Source organism: Phyllostomus hastatus, unplaced genomic scaffold (assembly GCF_019186645.2).
Source record: "Phyllostomus hastatus isolate PE091 unplaced genomic scaffold, TTU_PhHast_1.1 phas_scaffold_345, whole genome shotgun sequence".
Taxonomy (NCBI): domain Eukaryota; kingdom Metazoa; phylum Chordata; class Mammalia; order Chiroptera; family Phyllostomidae; genus Phyllostomus; species Phyllostomus hastatus.
Window position 1 is genome coordinate 13,408,404 of NW_025334024.1, and position 19,495 is coordinate 13,427,898.

The following is a 19,495-nucleotide window of genomic DNA, read 5'->3' on the forward strand; positions in this document are numbered from 1 at the left end:
TGGGAACCGGGATTGTAGGACTTCCTGTTCCCACCTCCCCCGACGGGCACATCCAGAAGCCATCTACAGGCTGTCTGTGCACCAGGAAGGTTAGAGCGAGCTGCGGCCCTCTAACTTCCTTTGGCCTGGGTAAGTAACCACATCAGCCACTGGTTTGCTGTGTGACCAGGACAGTGCCATCCATCTCTGGGCCTGTTTCCCTGTAAGTAAATGGGCTCGGACCCCATGACTTGGGGCATCTCCGGGTCTGTGGTCTGGAATTTCCCAGAGGTGCAGGGCCAGAGGGTCAGGGGAAGGAGGGTTCTGCTCCAGGGTCTGCCTCCACACATGCTCAGTTCCTAGCTTGAAGGTGGGGGAGAAGGGGACCTCTACAATGGCATCTCTGGACACTGCTCAAGTCCTATACTGTCATCAGCTTTCTGACAGGAATATTTCCTTTGAAGTACTCAAGACAGCACTCCTAGCCAACACTGCTCACTCAAGCTAGAGCACAGGAGCAAGCATGCCTGGGGCAGGGAGGTGGCCTACGGCTGTCTCTGAATGTCCATGTTTGATGCATGTGGGCTGTAGGAGAGTCCATGTGTGCATCCTGTGTCTGTGGGAGGAAGGTCTGGGGCCTCCTGTGTGTGGTTGTATGCACGTTCTAATTTTCACTCCTCAGGGTGCTATCAAGACTGAACATCTTAGTCATTTTTTAATCTATTTATTACTATTTCCCCTTTTATTTGGTTTCTAGATTTCATCTGACGCTTAGGAAGGTTTTCTCTATTCCATGAAAGTAAAAAATTTACTCACATTCTTCTTTTAAGGAAATCTTTAATGTTTTTCCTCTTTACAAAAGTTATGCATGCTTGTTGTCAAAAATGAAAGGGAAATAAATTAAGTAGAGTGAATCTCTATCCAAGAACAAGGTTTCCCTCTCTGTCCCCCATTAAGTTTCCTTTTGTGGCCCTCAGTGGAGATCCATGTAGGTCCTCCATTATAATTAAGCGTACTCCTAGAAAAGTCTACTTTTCTTGATGGTGTTGGCAATGGGGTATATTCTAATTGGATGTTGGTATAAAACAAAATAATTTGTTTTTGAATGTTACTTTTTAACTGGTCATCATTTCTAATTTAAAATGGAATAAAATGAAAAAAGTCTGTTTTCATGTGAAGACTGACATATTAATTTCTCTCTGGGTTTTCCACCAGGGTAAATCTGACGACCCCTGATTCAGTTCGGCATTAATCTTGAGAGTTTTCTACATCCTTCTCACTGGGATTTTCCTTCACTATGGACACTCTGATGCTGATTAAGCTGGAAGCTAAACCTGAAGGCTTTGCCACACACATTACACAAAAAGGGTTTCTTCCAAGTGTGGACAGTCTGATGTATAATGCAGTCAGAACTATAGCTGAAGCCTTTGCCACACTCCACACACCTGAAGGGTTTCTCTCCAGTGTGACTTCTCTGATGCCGAATTAAATGGGCGTTAACATGGAAAGCTTTTCCACACTCCTTACATTGAAAGGGTTTCTCTCCAGTATGGATCCTCTGATGTACAATATAGTCAGAACTACAGCTAAATGCTTTCTCACATTCCATACATTTGAAAGGCTTCTCCCCAGTGTGTATTCTCTGATGCCTAGTTAGTTTGGCATTGATACTGAAGGCTTTCCCACATTCCTGACATTGATAAGGTTTTTCTCCAGTATGGATTCGGTGATGATCAAGTAGGTTTCTTTTAGATGTGAAACATTTCCCACACTCATTACATTCAAAGGGTTTCTCCCCAGTGTGAATCCTCTGATGCTGCATTAGTTTAGCATTGACACTGAAGGCCTTTCCACACTCATTGCACTCATAGGGCTTCTCTCCAGTGTGGATTCGCAGATGCTGCCGAAGCTGGGAATTACACCTGAAGGCTTTTCCACATTCATTGCACTTGTAGGGCTTTTCACCTGTGTGGATTCTCTGGTGCTGGATTAACTTCCCTTTGATACTAAAGGCTTTTCCACATTCACTACACTCGTAGGGCTTCTCACCTGTGTGGGTTCTCTGATGCTGAATGAGTTTTGCATTATTACTGAAGGCTTTCCCACACTCTTTACACTGACAGGGTTTCTCTCCAGTGTGGATGCTCTGATGCTGCCTAAGCTGGGAACTGCACCTGAAGCCTTTCCCACACTCATTACATTCATAAGGTTTCTCTCCAGTGTGGATTCTCTGGTGCTGAATTAATTTTGCATTAACATTGAAAGCTTTCCCACAATCATTACACTCATAAGGTTTCTCCCCAGTATGAACTCTCTGATGTGTAATATATGCAGAACTGCAGCTGAAGCCATTTCCACACTCCTTGCACTGATAGGGCTTCTCTCCTGTATGGATTCTCTGATGCCTGATTAGACTCCCATTAACACTGAAGGCTTTCCCACACACCTGGCACTGATAGGGCTTCTCCCCACTGTGGACTGTCTGATGGGTGATGTAATGGGAACTGTAACTGAAGCTTTTCCCACACTCCACACATTTGAAGGGTTTCTCCCCACTATGAAGTCTTTGATGCCAAATTAATTTTGCCTTAACACTAAAGACTTTGCTGCACTCCTTACACTGGTAGGGCTTCTCCCTAGTGTAGCTGTCTTGACGAGTAAGTTGAGAGTTATACTTAAAGTTTTCCACTAATTCTTCACATTCAAAAGGTCTTTCTCTAGAATTACTTATTTCATGATAAGTAAGTTTTGTGTCAAAGTTCAAGGCTTTCTTCAATCCCATACATGTAGGGGGTTCCTCTCCAGTGGAGAGGATGGTAGGACACTGGTTCAAGTTTGGATTCTGACTGAACAAACACTCCTCCGTGGGGTCTGTGTTGTCTTTCACTGTTCCATCAATAATATTGCTGTTCTCTTTCTTCATACTTCCTACTAGGTGGACTTCCTGCTGTTGTTTTTCTACAATATAGGCTTCTGAGAAGTCTATTTCCTGGGAAGAGTTCCCCTGGAGTACAAATGATGCATTATGTTTTTCTTTGTATAGTTCCTTTGTTATATCATTGTCAGTCTGGATATCAATATCTACTATAAAAGAAACAGAAAACAAAATGTCATATAAGAACCATGTTAGAAAAAAAGAACTGTGCTAGAAGGAATAAAGGATCACAATAATCAAAGGGGTCTTTAAAATTTAGGTCAAAGAATCTAAGGTTCATCCATAAGGTAGAATAATATGTAGCTGGCAAGAAAATGAAATAAATACATATATGCTGACAGGAAAAGATGCCCAAAGTATACTGTTAAATGGGAAAACAAGTTGAGAAATGGTATGTAGAGTAGATTCCGTTTGTGTAAAAGAAAATTAAAAGGACTGACATAGACATATATATTTGTATGTGCCTAGAAAACTTCTGAAAGAAGACACAAGAAACTGAGCAAACTGACACTGAAAGCTTGGTAGGTCCCCCCACCTCCACCCCCAACACACACATTTTATATACTTTGTGCTATTCTGGGCATGTGCCAATATTATAAGTTTGAAAGTAATGATTTTAAAAGATCACCTATCTCTAAATCAATGACCAATAACATCACGGTTGAAACAGACAGCAGTGGAACAACATTCTAGGTCTTATCCACCAAATGAGCATTCTTTCCATCACACCATACTTCACTACACTCTGCAGTTTCTCCTCAGTTCCCCCTATATCATTGAGCCCTTTGTCAATAAAAATGGAAATAACTTAAGAAGGAAAAGGCAGAGGATCCAACATGTGGCAATACTAGGGATGGCAAATGTTAGCGATACCAAGAAGCAAAAAGGAAAGAAGTTTGTTTCTTTCCTTAGAACTTAAAACTCTAGGCTTTCCAAAATTTCTCCTTCAACTTCTTTTTTCTCTGCTTCAGAAAGGATCTGTTTAGGTCCACTATTGATCCCTTTAACCCCATTCTTTCCCACCCCCCCGGAACACTGCTGCATGCTCCTTACCTATCTTTTTACTTCTTTACTCAATCCTAAAATTGGTCATTCTATACAATTCTTTCTATAAACTCATTCATCTTTCTATAATCCCTATAGTCCCAACAGAGCTACATTTGATCTCTGCATTTGTTCCCAAATTTCTCAAAAGTGGGCCCAAAATGCTGTCTCTATATTTTTTATCTCTCATCTCTCCTCAACCACATCTAATATGCCCCCTGCCCCAGTATGTTATTAAAATCACCCTCAGTAGACCCAAATGACCTGAATCTCTCTAACAAATATTTTCAAAATACTATTGATTTCCCCAATTATAAAAATAATATCCATCTGTAGCATCATAAATTTACAAAAAAGAAAATTCAAATGATCTGAAATACAACCACCTAACAATAACTACTGCTGACCTTCTGAGGTATCTCTTCCCCAATCATTTTCCTTCCAATCATTTTTCCCAAAACATTCTTTTCCAAAAATGAAGCTTTTCTTCCTTCACATTAATAATGATAGTTTTCCAATGTCTTTAGATATTCTGTAAAAATATTTTTTAATTGCTAAATAGTACTCCTTCTTGCACAGGTACCTTATTTTTCCCCAGTTTTACTGAGAAATAATTGACATACATCACTGTATAAGTTTAAGGCACACTGCATGGTGGTTTGATTTACATATATAGTGAAATGATTACCACAATGGGTTTGGCTAACATCCATCTTCTCATACAGATAAAATAAAAAAATAAAGGAGCCCTGGCTGGTGTGGCTCAGTGGAATGAGTGCAAGCCGAAGGGTCACCAGTTTGATTCCCTGGTCAGGGCACATGCCTGGGTTGCAGCTCAGGTCCTCAGCTGGGTGCATGCAAGAGGCAACTCTCCAATGTATCTCTTGCACATTCTGTTTCTCTCCCTCCCTTCCCCCCTCTCTAAAAATAAATAAATAAATAATCTTTTTTTAAAAAGTGGGAAAAAATGTTCTCCTTGTGATGAGAACTCCCTCACAAGGATTTACTCTCCCAGGATTGACTCTCTTGACAACTTTATTATATATCATATAGCAATGGTAGGTAGTCATCATGTTATACATTGCATCCCTAATACTCATAACTAGAAGTTTGTATCTTTTGAGAGGTACCCTAATTTAACCAGTCTATGTGAAAATTCAGGTTATTCCCATTATTTCATTACATAAAATTATAATGAAATTTCATGCACATGCATCTTTATCTATATCTTGATTAATTTATTAGGATATAGCTCTAAAAGGGACTATCCAGTTTATCAAGTACAAATTTTTGAAGGGCTCTTGGTATGTATTGCTAAAGTACTCTCTAAAAAAACTACCAACTCTCATTCTCCTCCAGAAGTCTATTTCTGTTTTGCTGTACTCTCACCATCACTTATTATAATTTAGTTGTTTTCAATATATAGGTGAAACATCTCATTTTAATTTGTATTTCATTGATTTCTACTGAAGGTCAACATTTTTTCACATTGATTAAAATATGTGGATGAACCACTTACATTCTTAGCCAATTTTCTATACCGGTGGCCTATTTACCAAATCCTGTTGTGTAGCACATGTTACTGATTACTGGTTGATCAAATATCTGCTCTCCCTTTCTTCCTTACTAGCACATCCCCTATTTTTTTATGAGGTAGCAATAAAAATTACAGCTAAAAACTGTGTTTTCCACCCTCTCTTGTAGTGTAGATGGCCATTTCCTCATTCTAACAAATAAGATTTAAACAGAAATCACTAGATGGGGCTTCTGAAAAAGTGTTTGTTTTTTTTTTTTTAAAGAAAGTCAGCTCTGCTGACATGGGCCCTGTACCCAACACCCTCCCATTCTGCCTGCCCCAAACCCATCTGAGTTGTCGCCCCACTAAACCTACACACACTAACTATACCGTGTTTCTATCTTCAGCTAAGATCATGATGGGTTGTTCAAAAACTTCAGGACTATCTGCTGCCTACAGAATGAAATCCAGACTCCTTTGATTAAGGATCTCCACAATATCATCTTTTTTCTCCCTCTGTATGCCAACCACTTCAAATTCTCCATGTCCAAAATATGTCTTTGTTGGTCAGGGATCATCTGGCAGAATGACAGGAATAAAAATCCCTCAGACCATCTTTTTTATTTTTTACATATTTATTTATTTTTAGAGAGGGGACGGGAAGGAGAAAGAGAGGGAGAGAAACATCAATGTATGGTTTCCTCTCATGCACCCTGTTCTGGAAACCTGGCCCACAACCCAGGCATGTGCCCTAACTGGGAATCGAACCTGTGAACCCCTGGTTCACAGGCCGGACTCAATCCAGTGAGCCACACCAGCCAGGGCTGAAACCATCTTTTAAAAAAGGATGATTCAGCCCTGGCTGGCATAGCTCAGTGGACTGAGCATGGGCTGCAAACCAAAGTGTCACAGGTTTGATTCCCAGTCAGGGCACATGCCTGGGTTGCAGTCCATGGCCCCCAGCAACCACACATTGATGTTTCTCTCATTCTCTTTTTCTCCCTCCCTTCCCTCTCTAAAAATAAATAAACAAAATCTTTAAAAAAATAAAAGGACAATGTGCAAATGTGTTTTAAAATAAATAAATAAATAAATAAGGATGATTCGTTGAAGGGCTGTAAGAGAATCTTATGGACCCCCAAAGTAGGAAGTAAAGCTGGGCCACACGGGAACCGGGAAGTCATCTGGCAGCTACTCTGCTTGGGCCAATGAGAATCTCACTACTTCAAGTGTGGTGTGGGAATTGGAAGCGTTGGTATCACCTGGAAACTTAATAGAAATGCAGAATCTTGGCCCTACACCAGATCACTGAATAACAATCTGCATATTTGTAAGACTCCCAGGTAATTCATTTGCACATGGTTTGAAAAGCACTGAATTGAGGGCACTCCCTCCCTTCTTATAAGTAAGGCTTATAAGTAAGCCTTATTCCCTACAGCTTACTATATAAACCTGTCTCCTCCAAAACACCAAGAATAATAAAAACAAATATATTATCAAGCACACACTATAAACCACACACGACATACTATCTCATTTATCCTCAACCTGTTAAGACCAGCACTAGTAACCTAGTTTTATTATTCCACGTTCACAGATGAGAACCTTGATTCTTAGACAACTAAATAACTGACCTGCTCACAGTTACACAACTACAAAGTAGCACGGTTGGGAATGAACCTCACAAAGTCTGCTCCGAAAACTGTACTTTTAACCAGCAGGTTATTATGCCGTTTTATGTAAAAAGACTATTGATTCTGTATCCTCTGCATTAAATAGACAATGATTAGAGAAAAGGCAAGAATGCCCACCCAAATTACTGAATTCATTCATTTTGTTCTGAGCAAGGTAGAATTACAAAATTAGGATTCCAAAGAGTTAAAATGAGGCATATGAAAAATGAGCTATTCTTAGAATTAGAAAGAGCAAATTGTGAAAATAGTTAGAAAAGGTCTCAATTGAACCTATCTCTATAAATCATCAAAATTTATTTAAATTTTACTCTGTACACCTGGCCAATAAATGTGGCATGCTTAAATGTTGCTAATATGTTAATTCATGCTTACATGTTAACTCTTTCTTCCTAAAGAGTTAAACTTTCCAGCATAATGGGCAACATGTGCCTCCCTTACCTGTCCAGAGGCTTGGAGGGTCTGAGCCTACTCCAGTGGCCAGCAGAGATGAGATCCCCAGCTCACCTCCTCCTTCTAGTTGTGAGATCACAGCAGGTTTGAGAATTGGAAATCCTGTTTTGGGGGCAAGGAGATAGGGGAGAAGAGTGAATTATCTCCCATGGATGAGTTCCTCAGCCTCTTCTCAGACTGTCTCTGCAATGGAGAGGGAAGGTAAGAGCCCCAGGATGTCCATGCCCAAGGACTGGTGGTGGTGGAGGGGAGGGGTTCTTATAAGGTGTATTGGGGGGGAGGGGCAGGTCTTGGGAAAGGCCCAGACTGTGGGCCCAAGAGACTTCATGGTGAACAAACAGGGAGAATCTGTGCAAAGGAATGCCACTTTTTGAGCTTGGCCTGAGATATTCAGAGTACACTGACATCCTTGGAAAGACCTAAGATGCAGGCAGGGTGAGGGGGAACCTAACACTGTGAAACAAGAAGTTACTTTTTCCACACTGTGTCCAACACATAAAAAAAAAAAAAATGCATACTAGTCCCAGCAAAGTCCTACATTGACTGCAAATAGGGCTCAGGGTTTGCTCTTCCCAGCAACCCCTGGGTCTAGGGGATTAGGAACTCAGGCTCTGGGGTTCCCACTCAGTAAAGGATTACTGGAGACCCCATCTATAACATGTAAGGGAAAAAGAAGTCAGGAAACCCCAAGAGCCAGAATCTGGGTCCAGGGGAAGAAGCCTTACCCAGGGAGGCCACATTCCCATAATTCTCCAGCATCACATCCCTGTACAGGGCCCTCTGTGCAGGGGACAGGCCATCCCACTCCGTTGGGGTGAAGTACACAGCCACATCCTCGAAGGTCACCAACTTCTGAAACAACAGGTTCCTGCTGCCCTAGGGCCAATTCCATGGCTCAGGCCCTAAGTGAGGGGCAGAGGGCAGTATAAGGGCTTGGGGAGGGAGCTTGTGAAGAGCATGAAATTAATAACAAGGCGAAAGATTTGAGAAAAACACCTGGAAAGTACACCAGAGAATATCTGACTTCTCTCATGGCAAAGAAACCTCAAGTCATTTTTATACTTATAAAAAATATAGTAACATAACCATCCCCTCACTGGTGAATACAGCTCAGGACTGAACTGAGCATTCCTACTTCATCTCAAGATCGTGGCTTCTTCATTCTGCTCCTTGTGCCTAATGTCAGCCCTGTGCTGCTCCCCACACCTTGCCCTCACCCACAAACCTTGAGCCACCCGCAAGGAACGGCCACGGCTTCCATCTCATCTGGCCCCATCTGCGGCCTGATTCCCATCACCAGCTTTCTCATCATCAGCCTCTGCTTCAGAACCTCCAGCAGAGGAAGTTCAGTGTTGTAGATTGGCTTAAAGACCAAGGGTCAAGGGGTGGAGGCACAAGCCCATTCTGCTTAAAGACAGGTCTTGCCGAAGACCCGACATTTTCTGTTATCCTCTCCCATTCAAGCCCCATCCTTTCCAATTTCACCCAAGAATTCGGGTTCTCCTCTGGCTGCTCTCTGCCGCTCTCTGCCCCACTCAGCCTTCTCTAACAACCTCGAGGACACATTGGCAGGGACTTGCCCTCAACTCCTCTCTGCCAGGATCCATCTTGCTTAACTCTACCAACCTCTCCCCAGCAACAAATCTAGTCCAACTTCTGGGTTTTTCTATGTCACTCACTGTGTGACCGTGGACAGGTCAAACAACTTGTCTGCACAAAATCAGATGCCTTCACTGCCCACTGCCACCACCCTTTACCCAGGTAAATGAATTCACAACACACCTGGTGCCATCCACCACTATCTGTGCAGGAATCCTCAGCTAGAACCCTGGGGAGTCACTCTGATCTCCTCCCTCTTCCTCACCCCCATCTTCTAACTCTGACTCTAGGTCCTAAAGACTTCTATCTGCAGGATTACTTGAATTACATGCCCCCTCTTTAATAAGTGCTTCTCTTGAGGAAGCCCACATTGCCTGGACCACTGGAATCCTTTCTGAAGTTATCACCCTGCATTTGAATCTCCCTGAAAGTCATTCCCTACACAGCCATCACAGATCTAACGAAGTTAACATCACTGGTTCCATATACATCATAAGGCTGGGCTGTTAAGAATCACACAGTGGGCCCTAGCTAGGTAGCTCAGTTGGTTAGAGCATCATTCAGATATGCCAAGGTTGTAGGTTCAATCCCTGGTCAGGACACCTACAAGAATCAGGCAATGAATGTATAAGTAAGTGGAACAACAAATCGATGTTTCTCTCTCTCTCTCTCAAATCAATTAAAAAAAAATTAAGATTCACACAAGGGCTGTGTGATCTTGGGCAAGTCACTCTATCTCCCTTTGCCTTTGTGTCTGTCGTGGTGTAACGAGCCCAACATAGCACTTATCTCAGAGGGCAGGTGTCAGGAATGAGTGGTCCATGCAAAGTGCTTAGTATGGTGCCTGCAGCATAGGAAGCCTCAAACGATGTTACTAGTTACTGTGACTATGATTATTCCCAACCTGCCATCCATGGAGTTCCATGGATGAGCTTCAGGGGGTCCATGAAGTCCCTGAAATTGTATGAAAAACTTGGTTTGCGTGTATATTTTTCTGGGGTAGAGGGTCCAGGGCTGTTACCCGATACCTAAAGTTTGAGTCAGTGCACCCCAAGCCCTGAAAGCCTCTCAGGACACAGTGAGACCTCATGGCCCGCAGGGCTTCCAGTTTTTTTCCTCCCTTGACCCTACTCCCTTCACCTTCCCCTGAATTAGAAGCACAGCTATCCTTTACATTGATCCGGCTCCTCTTACCTACACCCCAGTCCCTGGGAATCCCAGTCCTCTGCTACTTCCTCTGCTCACACACATACACAGAGCATCCTACGTGGTCAGCGTCCACATCTCCTACTCCCTAGAGCCCTCTGCTGGGGAAGCCCTTCTACCAGAGGAACAAAGAACCTCACTGTGTCCAAGACTACACCTCTGCCTTCGCGCACACTCTCCTGCTGTTTCCATCCCTTCACACCACCACTCTTTCCACAAGTTCCAGTCTGGCAGGCACAAGCATGGAGGCCCTCTCCAGCTTCCTTTCTCCATTTCTTCAATTTGAAACTGCTCAGAGGAAGACCTGAAGAATCCACAGCTCACCTGGGGCCAGGCTGTCAGGAGCACGGCTGCCATAGCTTGGTCTTCCTCTTTGAGAAGGGCTGGAGCTAAGAGAAACACAGAGAGAAGCAGGTGTGAGGCAAGCCACCCCAACCAGGAACGGAAGATCTAAGATGCAGGCAGCCTGTGTCCAGACACGAGTGTGAGCAGGAGGGGCCGCAGGAAGAAGGGGGTGATCTGTTCGCTTGCTCGGTTCCCAGGGCTCCTCCCAGCCATGACCCTGATGCTCACTACCAGGAACGCTAAGATTTCACAGTTCTGACATATATCATACACACAAAAGTATACCATAAAAATGTATGTGGAGTCCAAAGAATGCTAAAACAAATACTCGTGTGTCAGTGATTCAGCTCAAGAGACAGAACATTACCAAGATCTTTGACTTATTTCTCTTTCTCAAAACAACCGTCGTCCTCAATTACACAGCAAGAGAAGACAGGCTGGAGGGGCTGCAGCCCCAGCACAGAGGCCTCAGAGTCAGGTCCCAGGAGGCGACACCTGGGAAGGAACAGCTGCCTCCCCACATCCTGCCTGTTTCCTTACACAGCTCAGTGTCCTCAAGTCCTAATGTCTCTGGAGACCTTGTGAGGTCAGCCTTCCTCATGGCCCAGACTTACCCTGAGGAAGCTGGACCAGAAGTGAGGTACCAGGCTGCATCTTCATACTTCCCAGCCTTCTGAGAACGCAGAAGCCAAGACCTCAGCTGCCTGAGAGGGAGGATCACTACGGGATCTAGGCCCCACGACCCTGAGCCCCTTGTTCGTAATGTTCCAAACACGTCGGCTGGTTAGTTTCTGATTTTCAAGATTTAAAAAATTTTTTTTTAAATTTTAATTGTTGTTCAAGTACAGTTTTCTGCCTTTTACTCCCATCCCCACCGACCCACCCCCGCGTCTTCCCCACCTCCCTCCCATTTGCAAGATTTTCATTGATTCTAAAATCAGCCTTGAAATTTATACTCTCCTAAAATCTCATCTATGTCTTCCAGGATTTCAACTTGAGTGCAGTTGCAGAAAACACTGGTTTATGATTCTTTTTGTTCCCTTCATATCTAGTAGCAAGCTACTTTGCTTTTCCCACTTCTTCTTTTGAGTGTATGTGCTTTCAGACGTTTTCCTTGGTGTTATGGATTGAATGTGTGCCCCCTCCCCAAATTAATATGCTAAAGCTCTAACCCCCCAATGTGACTATATTTAGAGATAAGACTGTCAAGGAGGTAATGAGGTTAAATGAGGTCATAAGGGTAGGGCCCTAATCTGATAGGTCCTTTCCACATGAGCACACAGCGAGAAGGCAGCCATCTGAAACCCAAGGAGAGCTGTCACCGAGTCAAATCAGCCAGCACCTTCATCTGGGACTCGACCCTCCAGAGCTGTAAGATACATTTCTGTTGGCAAAGCCGCACAGTCGATAGCAGTTTGTTGCGGCATCCCAAACAGACTAATAGAGTAAGGCTGAGCAGTGGTTTATCTATTTTAATGTCGTTTCATTTTCAATGAACCAGCTTTTTTATTTATTTAGAACACTGCTCTATTTTTGTATTTGTTTTTAATTCATTAAGTTCTGCTTTCTCGGTTTGTTTCTTTAGCTCTGTAAGAGACAGCTTATGCACCACTCTGTTCCTTCTGTCTCACTCTTAGCCCAGCTCCAAAAGCTTAGTTCGGCTTTGTGCAGGTGCAACCTACCAATGCCTCTGTACGAATCTGCACCCCAGATGCCTGACTCCTGCCCTGGGGCTTCTCTGGAGTCCTGCATAAAACACTGCAGAAACCTGTGGACACTTGCTGATCCCTGATGTGCAGGAGAGTTCAGGTCTACGGTGCCACCCCTGAATAGGGGACAGAGACCAATGGATAAATGTTTTCCCCATTAGCCCCCCATATGAGATTCCAAATCTACAAGACAGAACACCAGTCAGATGCAGACGGGCCAGACTGACAGAGCACCCTTGTGTGGCTCTCCGTCCTCCTCTGTCACTCCCCTTGTCTTTCACTCTGCCCAGGACTACATTTCCAAATAAATTACCTGCACACAAATCTTTGTCGTGTGTTCTGCTTTTGGAGGAAACTAGACTACAAAAGCCTTCTTTTCTAACTTCTTGAGGTTGCATGACTTATTTATTTATTTTCATACTTTTCTACTTGGCAATTAAAACACATAAGGCCATATATTTTCCTCTGAATACACTAAAATTAACCACATTCCAGAGGTTTTATGTTTTAATTACTATTTTATAGCTAGTCAGCAATTGTGTCTTTCTCTGACCAAAGAATTGTTTAGGATAGCATGTTGTAAATTTCTTCTCTATTCATAATTTCTGGCTTTACTGCATGGTGTTTAAATAGCCTAATATATTTACTCCTGCTTTAAAGATGTTAGGTGTTTTTGTTTTCTGGTTTGTTTCTTTTTTAATAGCTGAAGTGGCCACCTAAAAAGTGTGTAGATGCTTAAAAAGAAAATTTATTCTATGTTGGAAGAACATGTACTTCTATATGAATCTAATGAACCAACTCTACAGATTTTATTACATAGATTTTTCTCCATACTCTGTGATTACTTTTACTTAAACTGAGATAGCCAGTAAAGAGTGAACTCTTGCAAAACACTAAGCCCATATGTATCATGGACAAATCTTTTCAAATCTTGAAGAAATGAGTAATTCCAACACTATGTAAACTGTAGCAGAGAAGAGCCAAATAAGTTTTCCAGTTTTTGGATCATGCCAGTGTTAGATAGGACAAGGGTATCAAGGTCTGGGCAGTTCTTACTAGATGTTATTCTTGTTAAATGTTAAAATGTAGCACCGCATTTTGCAGATGCAGCTGTAGCCACTTGAGCTTGTCCACCCAGGATGCGCTTGACCACCCAATCCAAGAGTTTAGTCAACTGTAGGAAGGAAGGAAGGAAGGAAGGAAGGGAGGGAGGGAGGGAGGAAGAAGGGAAGAACGAGTGAATCGACATACAGTTAACCAAATCCAGACAAATTTAGCCAACTGCAAAAGAAGAAATCAACATGTAATTGACCAAATAGTGTACATAAGCAATGGCTAGGCCTCTCTTCCAGGGAAAGAGCTTTGGATGTGAATCTGTCTCATTTACCTGCTGCAAGTAGATGAAACTACCTAACAACCACCACATCTTGTTCCTGAATAGAACACCCTAACCCGCAAATCTCTTGAGCTGAGTAACACCAGCACAATACAGATATTAAACCACAGACAAGCCTCATTTATGAGTATTGATGCAAATAATCCTAAATAATAAGAAATAGACTCCAGTAATCCATTAAAGTGATACACCATGCATAAGAGGGATCATCTCATGAGAACGCAAGCAATTTTTTGTGTAATGACAATAAAAAAGAAGTATAAGAAAATGTGTCTCTGGTCAATATTAAGATACAAATTGGTGTACATTTCCACATTAATAAATCAAAGCAATATAAACATACTCTTCATCTAACAGATGCCAAAAGGTGTTTAATAAAATTCAACATTTGGCCCTGCCTGGTGTGGCTCAGTGGATTGAGCACTGGCCTACAAACCAAAGGGATGCTAGTTCAATTCCCAGTCAGGGCACATGTCTGGGTTGCAGGCCAGGTCCCCAGTAGGGCACGCACACGCACACACGAAGCAACCACACATTGATGTTTCTCTCCCTCTCTTTCTCCCTCCCTTCTCTTCTCTAAAAGTAAATAAATAAAATCTTTAAAAAATTCAACATTCATGCCTAAATTTAAAAACTTATACCCTAGAGAAACTCTGTATGTAGGAGATACATACAGAATTATTCATCATCAGCAGTATTTAATCGCTAAAAACTGGAAGCAAACTCACATGTCCATTGAGAATACATAAACAAGTTGTCATATAGTTTTTAGCAATGGAACATTATCAAGCAGCAAAAATGAATGACTCAGTTACACAGAACATGGACGAATTTAGGAACACAATACTGAGTTACACAAGTCCAGATGACGACAAGCACTATGTCATTTTCATAAAGCTCAAAAGAAAAGTAAACACATTATTTACGTATACACGTATATGTGATAAAATTATTTTTAAAAACAGGTAAGCCTCTATTAGCACAAAATTCAAGACAGTTGTTACCTCCAGGGGTGGTAAGCCGGGGGCCGGGCTGGGGAGGAACACAGACAAATGCAGCAGTTGGTCATGTTCTCCTTCTTAATGGGGTGGTGTGTTCCCGGTGCTCATTCTACTACGATGCTGCTTAACTGACATACTAGATGCAGTCTTGTGTATATGGGAGTGGCATTTTTAAAAAATACAGTCATCTCTATGATGCAGAGTAATTTCCAGAGTATATTGTTCAATTAAAAAAAAGTAAAGTGCAAAAGGTAGTGTGCTCTCTTTTGTGTAATGACAACAAAAAGAAAGTACAAGAAAATGTGCTCTGGTCATTTATACAAAAAGAAATGGAAGGATAAATCAAAACCTAAGGAGACTGGCTGCACCAAGTGTGGGTGGGATGTGGGAGAAAGGAGCCCTGGAATGGGGACAGGATGGAAGGAAGCTGGGTAGAAGAGGGTGTGGGGGGTAATACTTTTCTGAATGTGTCTGAATTTCACCAACATAGTAATGTTTCACATACCCAAACAAGTAAATATATATACATACATATATAAAATCAACCAACCAGGAATGAGATGGGGGTAACACCCAAAAAAGACACACAAACAGCAAATAACCTAACTGTCCTACAACTGAATCACATAACCACACTGAAGTGTTAGGAAATAAAAGAACTAAGTAACTTAGGAAAATAGTATTTTAACTAAATACTGTGAGGCTATAAAGACCTGTACTCAAATGCTGCCCTCTAGTTAGTGATCATGGGAAAAAAAATAAAACATAATAAACATTGCTAAGAGAGTCACTTAAAATAGAGCCCAGAGGCTCTTAGGAAGTGGAGCCTATGCACATTTTGTGCCTGTTTTCAGAGCTGCTCTTACGTAGCCAACCATGTTGCTAAACCAAAAACCAAAACCAAGACCTGTTGCTAAACTCAGCTCAAGGCAGAGCCATAAAATGCTGGAACCATAAACGACTTAGGAATCTATATGGGCACATATGGACTTTTACTTCCTTCCTTGATAGTTTTCACCTCCCTCAGTTCCATATTAGAATTAGCCAAACCCTGTTAACCTAGCCAGCAATCCTTTAATTGCATGAAAGAACTACATTTTGTGGTTGTCGTCTTTATAAACCCTGCCTTTCTTCGTTCTCTCCAGAACTTAGTGTGGGTAGTTACCTGAATCCTCATCTCTTGGATTTGAGTCCTTTAAGACCCCAAATAAACTTGTTTTATAGCCTCAGGTCTTTATCGGTCAACACGAGTAAATCTGCCAGTCATGAAGATATGAATTAGCAATTCTGGAATGACTGTATGTGTATTCTAGGGCTGAGCAATGAGTAATTATATGGTGCAAGCATTCCCAGGTCATTGTCATCCCACAGCTCGGGAGTAGGGCCCAGTCACCTTTTGGAACTGACACCGCTCCAGATGACAACGCCTTCCACAAGCCCGTTTCTTCTGCTCTCAGGTGGATGGGAGATGCCCTGCCTTTTCAGCTCTTCCACTGGGCCTTGATTCATGTCCCTGTGTCAGGAACCAGAGAGCATACAATCTGAACCTGGTAAAAGCCCCTGCACGACCTCCACATGTTAAAAGACTCGTGACTATCACCTCAGGCCGCTTCCCTCCAGCAAATATTCCACCCTCTGGCTGCTACAGCACATCTTCCCCAAAGCCACAGCATCTTTCCCAAGCTAAGTATTCGGGGCTTCGTGGATAGGACAGTAGCACAGGCTTCTCTTCCCAAGGCACAGAACGTTTTCAGCCGCCGAGTTCAAAGTGGGAGTCGAGGAGGGGCCGCCGCCCTGCTCTCTCCTACAGGAGCAGGAGACGCAGCTCCAAACCGAGTGGAAGGGCATCCCTTACGAACCCAGAGGCTCCGGGGTAGGGTACCACCCCACCGCCCGTAGCACCACACTCACCCCTGCAGCAAGCGGCTCCGCGGCGCAGCCGGAAGTGCTTCTTGGGCGGTGTTGGAGCCTCTCTAGGAGCAGCGTCGCTCCCTCTCGGTGGTGCTCCGGCCCCGCCCCCTGCGCTCAAACCCCGGTGCCGCGAGTCCTGGCGTCCTTAGCTCCTCGCCGTGGATCTTGTTCAGGTTACCTTCGATCTTGAGGGTGGGCTAGGGAAGGCAAGATTCAGAAACCAGAGCTGGAGTGAACCCGCGCTGTATTCAACACTTGGGGTGGTGCGGGGAATCTGTACCTTAGTAAAGCTGCGGGTGCAACCAGATTTGGGAGTCCAAGGACTGGATCGGTGGTTTACATGGTATCAAACCCAAAGCCACTCTTTTTGTAACATATTTCCTAGTGACCACTTTATTCTCCTGTCGTTAAAATACATAATACTTAGAAGAGTATAGATAAAATAAACAACGTACATTTTAAAAACTAATGCCTTAACTGTAATAAAAGAAATAAACGGGAAATAATTTGTAATTTATAACACATATGTGTGGTGTATCTCTCTGTACCATGCCCCTCTCCTTTCTTGGAAAGTGGATAAAAGCTTTACTCTCTACTCTTTCTTCTCTTTGTGAATTCTTTTACAGCCCACGTCACTGACCACCCTAACATTTTGGTGGCCAGTAGGGGGACATTCTTTATTTCTTCCTCTCCTCTGGCCTGAGACTTGCTACTAGTGGAGCAGTGGGCAGCGGAAGCTGGAGCTGGACTAACCCCCTAACCCTGTCTCCATGAGGTTCAGAGAGAGGATTCTAAACCTCTCCATCTCTCCAGACTCTGGGGACAGCCTCCTCACCCACATTCACCTCCAGCAATAGGAGCTGGAGAAACAGTATAAAACAATGCCAGCAAAATCCCTGTTCATCACTGTGGTGCTTGCATGCTAGTGAAGGACAGTCAGGCTGGTGAAGAAGTTCAATGTGGGTAGAGATCATTTGTCCTTGGAGATACAGAAATGTCACCCTTGTGAGATTGTAAGGTTTTTTTAGGGTGAATACAATGTCTCTTTTGGTCACACTGCATCCCTGGCACTCCAGCATGATAGGTCCTCAATGAAGTCTAGATTAATACATGGAAAGAAGCCCATATTTCAATGTGTAAATGTTTGGTCATGACTACTGCGGTAGGAGATGGAGGAGGTGGTCAGATACATTCCTTTTCACTTGGGATGTGCCTGAATGGCACAGCTGCGATGCTGCATCTCATGTTGGTGTTTCAAAAATCATAAGGTGGGGTCCAAAATGGTGAACACTTTTTTGTTAAAGTTTAAATGAAACACAGTACAATCTTGTCTTGATCATATTCCTGAAGAATCAGCATGTTTTGCACACTGTGCAAAAGAAGCACACTGTTTATCTGAAAAACAGGTTCCACATTCAGGGACTTTATGAGCAGTTTATACCCACAAGAATGTCCCAGAAGACGGGAATGTCTGTGGCAGCTGTTCAATAGGAGGGACCATCCTGGACATCGCAGGATTGCTGGCACTCCTGGTTTCCATCCACCACCACCAAACACTGCAATAAAAAGATACTCCCACAAAATCCTAAAATGAGCCCTTGGGGATGGTGAATGGCACTACAAGCCACTGGATTGGACCACCGTTAGGGTCCTCCCCAACCCTGACAGTGCTGGCCTTTCTCATGCCAGCTCTGATCCCTCCCTGCACTGGAAGGCGGTGAGAGGGGCCCACAATCACCTTTCCAGACTCTCAGCACCCCCGTTCTCCCCCTCTCTCAACGCTGCCCCTCTTGCAGACCATTTTCTAAGCCTGCAATGCCCTTCCCTTCCATTCCCACCTTCTTGATTGTTATGTGGTTTCAGCTCAAATCCTACTTCCCTTAGAAAGCAAGCTTCCCTGACCACCCAGTGTAAGGGAGGTCCGCCACTTATGAGGCATCACAGCACTCTATTTCTCAGTGCTTACATATTTGTGCTTATTTTTTTTTAAGATTTTATTTATTTATTTATTTTTAGAGAGGGGAAGGGAGGGAGAAAGAAAGGGAGGGACATCAATGTGTGGTTGCCTCTCATGCCCCCAACTGGAGACTCAGCACACGACCCAGACATGTGCCCTGACTGGGAATCGAACCGGCAACCCTTTGGTTCACAGTCTGGTGCTCAATCCACTGAGCCACACCAGCCAGGGCCATTTGTGCTTATTTAATGGTGACAATTTATTTAACTATGTCTTCTCTGGTCACTGCAGGGAGCAGGGACTATATCTATTGTATCTTGTTCAACTCCATTATCCTCAGCTAAAGCACAAGGGCTGGCACAAAGAAGGCATGTAACAAATATTTGTTGTTGACATAATCCAGCTCCCATTCCAGGGTCTTCCTGCTGCTTGGCTCTAAGACTTCTGCCAGGATCATCCCTCTCATTGCCCATTGCCTTCAAATCAGATCTCTGGAAAGCTGGCCTGAGGGACTCTCATCTCACCTGGTGCCAGGCTTTCCGAGGCATGGCTGCCATCCCCTGGGCTCCCTCTCGGTGAAGGGCAGGGACTGAGGGAAGAAGCAAAAAGAACCACGAGTGAGCCTGGCCCAGTCAAGGGGTCTCCTTTAAACCAACAAATTTGCCAATAATAGCAGCAATCATTTACTAAATGCCCACTAGATAAGTGGTATTTAAATATTAAATATTAAGTGGTATTTCTTTTTTAGATCCG

At 43.3% G+C, this 19,495-nt stretch overlaps 1 protein-coding gene across 6 annotated transcripts; it reads right to left on the bottom strand.

The window, feature by feature from the left end:
* Positions 1-799: 799 nt before the first annotated feature.
* ZNF23 (zinc finger protein 23) lies at positions 800-16,832 on the bottom strand. Of its 6 annotated transcripts, none has more exons than XM_045818677.1 (6): positions 16,786-16,832; positions 16,268-16,387; positions 10,748-10,812; positions 8,344-8,470; positions 7,607-7,720; positions 800-3,060 (listed from the first exon to the last, which is right to left on the bottom strand). In XM_045818677.1, exons 3-6 carry the CDS (start codon positions 10,778-10,780, stop codon positions 1,256-1,258), a joined length of 2,079 nt encoding a protein of 692 aa, XP_045674633.1. In that variant the 5' UTR covers positions 10,781-10,812; positions 16,268-16,387; positions 16,786-16,832; the 3' UTR covers positions 800-1,255. The 6 variants fall into 6 exon arrangements, with proteins under 6 accessions (XP_045674633.1, XP_045674630.1, XP_045674634.1 ...); XM_045818674.1 differs by having other exon boundaries at positions 800-3,063; XM_045818678.1 differs by having other exon boundaries at positions 800-3,063; positions 8,344-8,520.
* Between the last annotated feature and the right edge of the window lie 2,663 nt (positions 16,833-19,495).

What these genes read in the sequence shown, in the direction of transcription:
- ZNF23 (XM_045818674.1), bottom strand. Translation starts at nt 10,780, where the DNA reads ATGGCAGCCGTGCTCCTGACAGCCTGGCCCCAG. An exon ending in TCCTGACAGCCTGGCCCCAG is followed by an intron (nt 8,471 to 10,747) that starts GTGAGCTGTGGA and finishes CTGTTGTTTCAG; the next exon opens with AAGTTGGTGACCTTCGAGGA. An exon ending in TGGGAATGTGGCCTCCCTGG is followed by an intron (nt 7,721 to 8,343) that starts GTAAGGCTTCTT and finishes CCCCCAAAACAG; the next exon opens with GATTTCCAATTCTCAAACCT.